A 12,116-nucleotide genomic window follows, 5' to 3' on the forward strand; every position below is an offset into this window, starting at 1 on the left:
CGGCTGGATTTATTTAGGTGTTTTGAAATTTATAATTTTAGGTTCAACGCCAATGCGGAAGGAAAGAATTAGAAGGATTTAGCTATTTTAATTAAGAGGCGGACCAGAAGGACTCTTGCGAGTCAACCAAGCTTCCTAGTTATTTGAATTAAAATTTACCACATCAATCATTTAATTATGAGATAAAATTTGTCCAAAAACAACTAATAAATGAACAAAATTGCGATGATAGGTCCGACAGCTCCGGCTCTCCTGAGGACTGGAATTGTGGTTCCTGCCGCGTTGTATAGCTTTTTGCCTTTCTCGTACAACTAAGTTGTACCGAAGGCTATCATTTCACTCAAAACAAACTTTTATAGAAGCCTGAGACCCAGTATTATATACCAATCGACTCAGCTCGTGAGCTGAGCACATGTCTGTCTGCCTGTGTGTGTATGTTGTGTGTGTGTATGTGTGTGTAAAAGCTATAAAAACATTAGACAACTTTGTATAGTAATCCTTAACGATTTTCTCAACAAGTTTCATTCGACAGGGACAAAGCCTTGTTGATCACTATTGATTTTATAACGATCGGTCATTGCGTTTAAAAGTTATGAAGAAAATGGTACATCGTACCGTATAAACCCCATATAAGGTTGGTGTCTTAACTAAATGCGAGAAAGGCACCACCAACGCTAGGTGGATTAATCTGGGTTTTTTTCTAAGGGTGGTGCAAATATGGTTCATCTGCATCCTCGAGTGTCTCGGTAATCTTTTCTATGCACGCTGTTCTCCGGTGGTATGTTAACTTGCTGCTGAAGCTGAAGGATTGATGTCTAGGTTGGGAATGCCACATTTTGACATTCTCGCAATATTGCTGCCAAACAGTAAATCTTTGTGGATTGTTCGACCTTTCTTTTGTGAAGGATTAGATTGCCTTTCAATGGTTGGGGATATTCAAAATCGAATATCGTCGTTGAACGAAGTTTTTTTAATTGCTCGACGATCAGTTGCGTCTAGTTTTGTACCATGCTCAATGACTATTGCAGGCATTTCATTCAAACCATTCAGTATTCATCTTTTGTTCTATTATGCATTCCAATAGCTTTTTGGTAGGCTAGTTTTTGTTCCATAACCTTCGCTCCAAAATTCCTCGCTATATCCATTGAGAGTCTTCCATCATGCGTGATTACTCAGTTGCAGCAAACTGTCTGACTGAATTCGAGCCTTGAGACTCCTGAATCCTACGATGGATGGGACAAACGACGTTGTAATATTCACTATAGATGGCAAAACGCCTTCGTGACGCGGTCTATCATGAAGCCTACGGCCTCTTCTGGGATGTCTAGTGCATGGTATCTTCGGCACTCTTCCGAAGAGAACAACGTTTCGAGTCTGCCGTGTTGTATAACGCTTAAAGCCCCTTCCATTATCTCATACGAGTGATAATGACATCATTTTCAAATCGTGAATATTAGTTCTTAAAATTCGCCTTAGAAGTTCCTGTCCACCTCTGGTTTCATTTCGCCTGGTGCTTTTTAAATCAGATTCGTCGGGCTTTGCTCGGGCCTCTGCTGAGTTCTGTAGAGAATAGCTTGCTTTAAAAAAAAAATCAGAAGGGTTATGTACAAACCGCCCAACGTAAACTACGTAAGGCGTTTTGTTCATTGAGGATTAGTGCCACCAGCGCATGAATATTTTAGAAAATTCATTTGATTACTTATGTCACTGGTTTCACAAAACTAGCGTATCTTAGAGATATGAAAATTGTTGGATACGACAATTGTTTAAAAATTACTATGAAAACCCAAATTTAGTCCTCAGTGGTAGTGATGCCTTTCTTGGATCGGTACTTTGAACCGTTTGTTTGAAACTGCATATGACATTTTGTGCCAAAATGAGATTTTATATATTCTGAATCGTTGTCCAAAATACGTATTCCAAAAAAATACGAAAAAAATTTTGTTCAGGAATGTATGAAATTTGTTTCGTTTGTTTGAACTCATATATCACGCATTTTGAAGGAATAATTGGGATTACTGCTTAGTTTTTGCAGAATTGCCCCAGGGTGTTGAGTTTTGCTAAAACTATTGATCTGTATCGAAGAATTGAAAGATTCGGTGCCAATTTGTTCAAAAACAGTTTTTCGTTGTTTTCTCGAAATTGTGTAAAATTGACTTATGCAGTTTCTCAAACAAATGATTCATTTGGGTTTTGAAGCATTTGATGAAATATTTCAATAGAAGAAGCCCTAGGGAAGCATTCTCTTTTCCGTTTGCAACATTTATTATTCAGAAACATTAATCTGAAGCATATCTTGTTTTCGTGCATCACTAGAAATCATAAAGTATCAATCAACATTTGATATTATTGAGCTATTCTCTCTACTGGAAACGTTGCGGACGGGAAAAGATAGTGTGTGTTTATTACATTCTAACTAGTACTCTGGCAGTGTCACCAGTGTTGGTAAAATCTCAAAATCTCAAATCTCATCGCGATTCAAACCATGCGTGAGTCAAATCCCATCAAATTAGCCGAGAGATTTGCTCATGATTTGAATCGCAATTTACATCATTGCGATATTTACGTGTTCTTTATTGTTGAATGCATTGAATTAACTATTTTTCGTCTAAAACAATGGCTAATTATATATAAACAAAACATACGTCTCGATTGCGTTTGACGCTTTTTAGAACGAAATCATTTTCGGTGAGTGAGCGAAGCGATCGATTCTGCCGAAACTCAAGCGCGATGCCCCTACAGAACCGCAGGCGAGTTAGCTAGTGCATGAAACCTCGATGATTCAGATTTGAGTATGATTCTACCAGCAAGAGTGTCATTATGGATAAAATTCGTGCAAACATTTTCTAATATCTTTGCAAGACTTTTGAATCAGGGAGCAAGAATGTGATAGCTCTATTGTATCTCATATAGGCCGTTTCAAAGACATGTTCCGAAGCTTTTGTCGTGTACAATAAGTACGCATTATTGCACCCGTATTATAAAAGTATCTTGGTGCATTCACACTTCCTGATCAAAGTTAAATCCTTCTGATTCAGGCATATAAACGATATAAATATTTTTTAAATATGTCTCACCACCCTCCCCACCATCGAATTAGTTGCTCATAACAACTTGAGGGCAAAAAAAAACTTTCAAAACTTCTTTAACAAATAGGAGAGTTTTTCCATTTTAATATTTATTTTTTCTAGCAGACCCGTCGAACTTTGCTTCGCCTAATGATTTATTCTCTGATTAATTCTCGAGTTATACAAACATTTTTGGTTCATTTGATGGACACCTTTCCAGAAGGGAGGCGTTGCAAACCACCACAGAAACATATCTTCTAAAACCTCCACACAGATTTGTTTCCATTTGCTTGATCTCGAGTTACGATGAAATAAGTGTTTCATTGTATAGACCAGGTTTCAAGAGGAGGGGTCTCTAACCATCTTAAGAACTTTCCACGGCCCCAAAACTCTGCTGATTCAAATTTTCATGCCTCGTTCATAAGAAGAAGAAGAAGTTACCTCCTCCCCATGTTTTGCGGAGACCATAATTTTTAATAAATATGTGTAACGGCTTGTTTCAGTTTGCAAAAAATGTTTTTCAAAGTCGCTTTTTAATATATTGATGCATTAGCAAGGGCATTGCATTGATAACAATTCATCGTCTCATGTCTGCACAAACATGCCCTTTCTGGATCACTTTTTTCCATGCACTACATTACGCATTTTTGTACATTTGTTTCGACCGTGGTCACTGGTCCGGCTCCATTGTTCTGCATGAGCACCACGAGGAGATCAAAAGCCAACCGACTGAACGGCGACGGCCGTAACGAGACTCTTGCGGACAAGAAAGAGGTGCTGCAAAATGATCCGATCCTATTTTAACATTCATAACCAGCCGGATGACACCATCTATGTTTTGGCTCCAGCATAAAATTCACGATATTTTTTGGCTGGGCGTTATTTTCTGATAATATTGTTCCAAATATTCAAATTTGTTTTGCACCGTACTAACCGTGTTGTGTTGAATGACGGTCTTATTACAATTAAAGAATCGAATACATTTTCACGGCACGGAATAGGTGGTATATAACGATAATAGAAATAAAATCATTCAAATTACTTAACAACAATTACTCCATCACAGAAAATTAGTCCTGAAATGATGTTTTTGTTTACTAATTTTGAATTGTCAAGTGGGGCCCCTCGAGCCTAACCCAGAGATGTTAGCCCCATTTTTCCCATTGGATATATTGTAACTTCTAGCGAATACTTGGACATTGGGTGTGTTCGGATAGATTTCGGAAAGTGGATCACACGTTTTGACAGCAGCATACGCAGCTTCAAAGCTGCAATTATATTATGATTGTCTCACGAAACGATAACAGATTATTTAAATTAACTTACATTGTCGTGTTTCCGCAAGTTATAAATCCGAAACTTCATTCCTGAACAATTTGCGTAAGCAAACCTAAGATTAATTTGCATGTTTAGAATAACAAATTCGCGTGTTCACAAGGTTCTTTAATCCATTTACTTACTTAGTTTTAGGAAATAAGAAAAATCCAACCGTACTACCACGGACCGTACTATTAGCGAATAGATATCTATAAATAATTTAGGGTTAAGTATTTACCGTCGAAATTCATTCTTAGATTACAATTCAATTTACCTAGCTTTAAATCTGCTACCAATTCACTTCTGTGGCACCTTTGCCCTTAGAATCAAATTCCTACTTTAGAAACTATTTCTGACTGCGATAAATAACTAATATTTGTTTATTAATAAGAATATTTTACGGCTGTACTGATATGATTCACATTTTTCGCTAATCACCTTCCTCTGACACATGTCACTGTAACGTCATGCTGTTTGTCATATGATCTGTCCCGACATCTACGGCCGGTACCGAACACACTCCGTTGTGCTCAGTGGTTCCGCAACATCCCCCCTCCCGTGTAGTTACGGACCGTCCGGATGTCCGAAGGTCTAGGAGAGTCAGTTTCACCGCAGGTCGCACTACCAATCCATTCTTCGTCTGTACAACTGCACGCCGGACTTGTCCATCGGCTGCTTTAGTGACTTCAACTACACGTCCTCGTATCCAGCCATTTCGCTTCCCCTCGTCAACGATCAGCACAATGTCTCCTGGCTCCAATGGCTTGACTGGCTCAAACCACTTGGTACGCCTGGTTATGGTTGGCAAGTATTCACGAACCCAGCGGGACCAGAAGAGGTTGACTAAGCATTGTGCGAGCCGCCAGCTGTCCCGGTAAATATTTCCTGCCACAGTAGTTGGTGTCGCTGGTTGTGTTACACCTTTTGTACCAAAGAGTAAAAAGTGGTTTGGCGTGAGGGACTCCTCTTCCGATGAATCCAATGGTATATACGGTATATAAGCGGCCTAGAGTTGACTATTGATTCTGCTTCCAAGGCCACCGTTTCCAGAATTTCATCGCTCGGATGATGGGGATGGTCTGAAATAGCCTGCATAGCCGTTTTAATGGAACGCACCATTCGTTCCCACGAACCGCCCATATGGGACGCCGCTGGTGGATTGAAATTCCAACTTGTGTTTGAGTTGGTAAATGTTACCGCGCAATCTTCCTGAATGTCCTGAATTTGCTTTGCCAGAAGATTACTCGCACCTATGAAGTTTGTGCCATTGTCGCTATAGAACGATTCTGGTGCACCTCGGCGAGCCACGAAGCGTCTTATGGCCGTTATGCACGATTGAGTGGATAGACTATGCACTATCTCCACTGTGAGGCATGTGAACAGAGCCACCCACCTTTAAGCTACCTTTAAGCTTCGCCCTTGCTTAACCATTATCGGTCCGAAGTAGTCCACTCCCGTGTGAGTGAAGGGCCTTACCATAGTTTGAGTTCGAGCTTGGGGTAGAGGAGCCATCATAGGAGGCTGGGGAACCGACTTCTTGATACGGCAAGTTAAACACTGCTTTGACACTTGACGGATAAGGATTCGCAACCCTGGTATGAAGAACTTTTGGCGCATCTCGTTACAAATCGTTTCTGCGTTACCGTGCAAATATCGTCGATGGTAATATTCCGCCAGAAGGTGAACCGCCGGATGCAGTCTTGGAAGTAGAATCGGATGCCTCAATCCATACGATAAGGTTTGCTCTGCACTCAGCCTACTATTCATTCGAACCACGCAAAATTCGTCTACGAATGCTGAAAGCCGATACAGCGGACTCGACTTCGGGATTGAAACTGGATTTGAGACCTGTGTCAAACTACGCTGAAGGATTGCGTATTCGTCCGGATACGCTTCGTTCTGTACCTGACGCCATATCATGTTCTCTGCCTCCAAAAGTTCTTCTTTGGTCAAGACTTTAGGACGGAGAAACTTTTCGCCCCTGAATCTGCGCACTGCTCGCAGCACATAAGCCGCTGTCCTCACTAGGCGGAGCCAGTTGGAGAACCTGTTAAAATCCAATAACAGTTGAGGCACTGTTCCATGGTATAGGAATACAGAGCGTAGTTCAGTTTCAGTTTCTGATCCATTTTGCGCAGGTTCCATTGGCCATTCATCCCGGGACTTGCGCAGAAATTCCGGTGCGGTGAACCATGAATCGTTCGGATCGAAGCTAGGGCCTTCTTTCCATTTCGTGGCTGCGTCGGCGATATTTATTTTCGATGGCACATAGTGCCACTCATCCGCACTGGTTAACGTGAGGATCTCCCCCACTCGGACAGCCACAAACTGATAATATCGACGGCTATCGGACCGCAACCAACAAAGCACGGTGGAGTAGTCAGACCAGAGATATCGCCTGCTAACATGGATATCCAAAGACCGCAACACAGAGTCCATCATCCTCGTTCCTATCATAGCCGCTTGCAGCTCCAAACGGGGTACAGAGATCGGTTTTAGCGGAGCGACTTTTGTTTTGCCCGCTATTAGAGCACATTTGGGAACACTGTTCTGAATGCATCGTAAATACAAAACTGCAGCACAAGCCGCCTCACTGGCATCCACAAATAAATGGGCCTCGACGTCTTCGAGGGCATAGCTGTTCATCCCTTTGAAGAAACAGCGAGGCACAGTCACTTCTCCAAGCCGCTGCATGTACAGACACCAATAACGCCATTTTGGCAACAACTCTCCTGCAATGGGTTCATCCCAGTCTGTTCCGCATCTCCAGATCTGCTGCATAAGAATCTTCCCATGCACTACGAAGTGGGATATTAATCCCAGTGGGTCGAATAACGACATCACGGTACGCAGAACCTGACGTTTGGTGGGTGCCGCTGAATCTGCAATCAGCTTCTTAATTTCTTCCTTCATATAGCTCAGGTCGAAGGTGAATACGTCCTCAGTCGGTCTCCAAACCAATCCAAGAACACACTCTGTCCCAAGATTATTTTCAAGATTTAAGGATACCTCCGCTGGGGCACCCGGTTCCCCGATACTACCAAGAACTGCTGCCGAATTGGAACAGAAATTACGGATTTCGAAACCAGCATACGAGTGGATTTGTTTCACTTCGTTGATCAACTTCACTGCTTCTTCTACCGTATCTACGCTGTCCAAAGATCGTCCACGTAGTGGTTTTCCGTGATAGCTTTCACCGCCCGAGGAATGATTCCGTGAAATGGTTGGCATTTTTGTTTTTGATGAACTGCGCCAGACATGGCGAGCATGTTGCACCAAATGTAGCAACGTCCATTACGTATATCTGGGGTACCGACTCTGGATCCTGTCAAAATAGGAAGCGCTGTGCTTGTTTATCTTCGTGTCTTATTCTGATTTGGTGGAACATCTCCTTTATATCTCCTACTATGGCAATGTTTCTCTGTCTGAATCTGAGCAGTATTGACATCAGTCCCACCAGAAGATCCGGACCTTTCAACAACATGTCGTTGAATGATGTTCCTCCAACTCTCGCCTTAGCATCCCAAATCAACCGTAGCTTATCTGGCTTCTTCGGATTCTGTACCACGCCTAGAGGTAGGTACCAAACCTTACTCCGTTCTGTTGCTTGGAGCTCTGCCGGCGTAATACGATGTGCGTACCCTTTCGCTTCGTACTCTTCGATCTGCTTTTTTACTCTTGCTCCGAGAACCGGATCCTTGCTAAATCGCTTCTCCAGCGCGTTCAATCTCCGTAATGCCATTGGGTAACTGTCGGGAAAATGGGTGTGGTTGTACTTCCACAACAAACCAGTTTCGAAAGCCCCATTCACACGCCGAGTGGTCGTTTCCATTATTTGCCGCGCTCGTTTTTCATCTTCAGATTCTGGTACAACTACCACGCTTGACTCCTCCAGTGCGAAGAACTGTTGCATCCATTGGTGAAGCTCTCGGTTCCCTGCCTGCGTGTCATGATGAAGATTCAGCTGCTCTATTGTTGCAGTTGTGTCGGAGTTTTTCCCGAACACACACCAACCGAGACGTGTTTTCATCGCGACCGGCTCGTTATCTCTTCCTTCGCGCACTCTCTGAGCCGTGAGAAGACGGACGTGTTCTATGCCGATGATGATCCCCGGCGTCGCATCTGTATAACTGTGAATAGGAAGACCTTTCAGATGATGGAAAGAACGTTGCAGATCTTCGTAGCACAACGTCTGTGTGGGTAATCGGAGCTCTTGCACTGTTCTTACGTTGTGTAGTTTAAACTTTTTACCCCCGCCGCAGATAATAAGGCTGACACGTTGTGATTCTTTTTCTTCCCTCGAAATGTTTCCTGTCCAACTCAAACAGAGGTTGTCAGTTATCCCCGTGATGCCAAGTGCCGAAGCGATGTTAGATTCGAGAAGGGTTGATGAAGACCCGTCATCCAAAAAGGCATAGGTACGGATTTGCTGGCCGTTACCTTGTACAGTTACCGGCAGATATCGGAACAAGGAGTACGGCATCGCACAATGAAGATTCTGATGCACTACGTTCGATGCATTCCCGGTTGAACCCATAGTACGCAATTCTGCGGTTGTCAGCGATGTGCTCCTTGATGAATGCAAAAGAGTGTGATGATGGATCCTGCAACCGTCTACCCCGCACTCTTTTTTCGTGCGACATGGCCACTTTCGATGCGGTACCAGGCAACTTCTACAGAGGTTTTTCTGTTTTACCGCTTTCCATTTGCCGTCGATATCGAGCGCTTTGAATAGCCTACACTGCGCAATTTCATGGTTTGCGTTGTCGCAGTATACGCATGTTTTCTTCGCCAAGACACTTGAAGCAGATTCCTTTTCTTGCAGTTTCCGTTCCGGTGGATCATCCGAGTGTACGAATAATTTCGGTTTATCTTTAACCGGTTTCTGGTTCTTGGTATTCAAACTTATAGCTTCCAATGGAAGTGTAACATCGGAAGCCATAACCACCAGCTCTGCCATGAATGCGCTGAATACCGCCAGATTTGTATAGGTGTACCGGTTCTTGAAATACGACCACTGCATTTTAAGTTGCGATGGTAACTTTTCTACGAGCTCGTGAAGCAACGTAGGATTCCAAAGATGGTCCCCGAGATTGGCAATAGTCATATGATCTACTACATTTTGCACCGCCAGACCGAATGTTATCTGTGATTGCAGATTTTCAGTTTTCGGAGATGGAACGGCACGCAGTTTATGCATAAGAGAATGCATCAGGATTTCCGGACGGCCGTACAGTCTCCGCACTGTTTCCATGACATATGGTACTGACTGAGGCATCAGCAATCAACTCCTTACTGCTTCCAGGCCATTCCCCTTCAAGCAACGCTGTAATCTCGCCAAATTCTCTGCATCGCTGTACCCACAAGCTTCAGTAGTGTTGTTAAACGAACTATGAAATAGGGGCCAATCCTGTGGGTCGCTCTAAAAGATTGGAAGTTCTCTTGGCATCACTTGTCGGGCAGCCAATTGTTCGCCGGACGGTCCACTTCGGGTTGGAGTAGTCGATTGTTGTGGTTGTTGTATTCCACCGCTCGGGGGAACAATCGTAGGCCTCAGGTCTGAAACTGCTTGGACAACTGGTATGCTGAATATGGTTGGCGCCGACGGAGCCGTATGCACTAGACTGCTGGATACACTAGTTGGAACTGTACCCCCTACGACTGTACTGGGAATTCCATTATTGACCCACGTTGGTTGGCAACTGGAACTATGCAATGGCACACTCTCTACTGGTATCGACAACGGAACGTTTGAGTGCTTATGCAGGTAGTCTTCATAGATACGAAACGATGATAACGGTTTAGTAGTCATCGGTGCACATATTTTCGAAGCATCTCCAACAGCAGCAACACTGTACTTCAACGAAGGCCCTCCCAGAAAAGGAATTCCCTCTTTCCCCATTGTTGTGTGGCCGACAGTTGAAAAAAGCGTTTGGTCCAATGCATTGGGGGCAACTAAAGTGGCATTATCGCTAGATACAATAGGACATCCATAGTTAAGGGAAGATCTTTTTGCCATACTGACACCTACAGTTTCACTATTTGGCTGCTTACTACTAGAAACTAATACTACTGGGTGATTGTCACGTTTTACTGAACTGCCTGTTATTATCGGTATACCAGCATCGCTCGTTGATAAATGATCGCGAGTAGACGATGGCAACTCGTGGACAATCGACGGAGGATCACTCTTCTGCTGAACTAATCCAACACCACTTGTGACGATACTATTCATCCCGTTAGAAGAACTGGATCTGACCAATAACGGTGTACTCACCAACGGTAATTGAGGTTTGGAGAATGTTATTTCGGTACGGGAAACGAAATTACCGGTTGTTGTTACTGGTACCAATTTAGGCGGAAGCGTTTGGTTCCTTGCTTGTTGGATGTCATCGGCTGAGTTTGGCGTGGAAGTGGATGCTGGGTGCGGTTCTACGATGACCGGTGTACTGGCGGCAAATACAGGTGTGGTAGTTGGTATCGGAATTGTCGACTGTTGAGCTAACATTGTAGATGGCGATGGCGCCCGCTTGCTGGCTGGCACTGTCCCTTGCTGAGCTGTGCCGACTTCCTGCTCGCTAAGCCACGACCGAACTTTTTCACGGCTTGCTCGACTACTCAGTTTAGATTTCCGACTGACTCCATCCTCTGCTTCGTCCGCTTCGGCCAGAAGCAATTCATACTTTTTGCGTAGAAACCTTTCTTCTTCATCGGCGATCCGGTTTCTGGCGGCTGCCTTCGCCGCCTCTTCCTCCATGATTCGTCGCAACCGTAATGCCTTCTGCTCTTCCATCATCATCAGACCGAGTTCTGCGCGGGATGACCGCCTACTCGAGGTTGTTGCGCGGGAAATCGTATCTTCCTCACGACCACGGCACCTTTCACACTTCCAGCTCCGATTCACGTCCGCGATGGAATCTGTGACTTTCGCACACCCATAGTGCATCCATGTATCACATAGATCGCACCCAACTAGATTGTCTGCCGTGTCCGGTCGGTCACACTTACTGCAGTGTTTGGTTAGACCGCTAGACATCTTCAGTCCGACTAGGCTGCAAGACAATCTTTGAAGAATGTTCGGATAGATTTCGGAAAGTGGATCACACGTTTTGACAGCAGCATACGCAGCTTCAAAGCTGCAATTATATTATGATTATCTCACGAAACGATAACAGATTATTTAAATTAACTTACATTGTCGTGTTTCCGCAAGTTATAAATCCGAAACTTCATTCCTGAACAATTTGCGTAAGCAAACCTAAGATTAATTTGCATGTTTAGAATAACAAATTCGCGTGTTCACAAGGTTCTTTAATCCATTTACTTACTTTTAATTACTAGTTTTAGGAAATAAGAAAAATCCAACCGTACTACCACGGACCGTACTATTAGCGAATAGATATCTATAAATAATTCAGGGTTAAGTATTTACCGTCGAAATTCATTCTTAGATTACAATTCAATTTACCTAGCTTTAAATCTGCTACCAATTCACTTCTGTGGCACCTTTGCCCTTAGAATCAAATTCCTACTTTGGAAACTATTTCTGACTGCGATAAATAACTAATATTTGTTTATTAATAAGAATATTGTACGGCTGTACTGATATGATTCACATTTTTCGCTAATCACCTTCCTCTGACACATGTCACTGTAACGTCATGCTGTTTGTCATATGATCTGTCCCGACATCTACGGGCGGTACCGAACACACTCCGTTGTGCTCAGTGG

At 43.4% G+C, this 12,116-nt stretch overlaps 2 protein-coding genes across 2 annotated transcripts; both read right to left on the reverse strand.

Annotated features, from left to right (window-relative positions):
- Positions 1-5,780: 5,780 nt before the first annotated feature.
- On the reverse strand, positions 5,781-7,616 carry LOC134207494 (uncharacterized). The gene has a single exon (XM_062683204.1). It carries the CDS (start codon positions 7,614-7,616, stop codon positions 5,781-5,783), a length of 1,836 nt encoding a protein of 611 aa, XP_062539188.1.
- Positions 7,617-9,807: 2,191 nt separating this feature from the next.
- On the reverse strand, positions 9,808-11,421 carry LOC134207496 (uncharacterized). Its single transcript, XM_062683205.1, has one exon. The coding sequence runs from the start codon at positions 11,419-11,421 to the stop codon at positions 9,808-9,810; it is 1,614 nt and encodes a 537-aa protein (XP_062539189.1).
- Positions 11,422-12,116: the final 695 nt, after the last annotated feature.

This window comes from Armigeres subalbatus, chromosome 1 (assembly GCF_024139115.2).
Source record: "Armigeres subalbatus isolate Guangzhou_Male chromosome 1, GZ_Asu_2, whole genome shotgun sequence".
Classification (NCBI taxonomy): Eukaryota; Metazoa; Arthropoda; class Insecta; order Diptera; family Culicidae; genus Armigeres; species Armigeres subalbatus.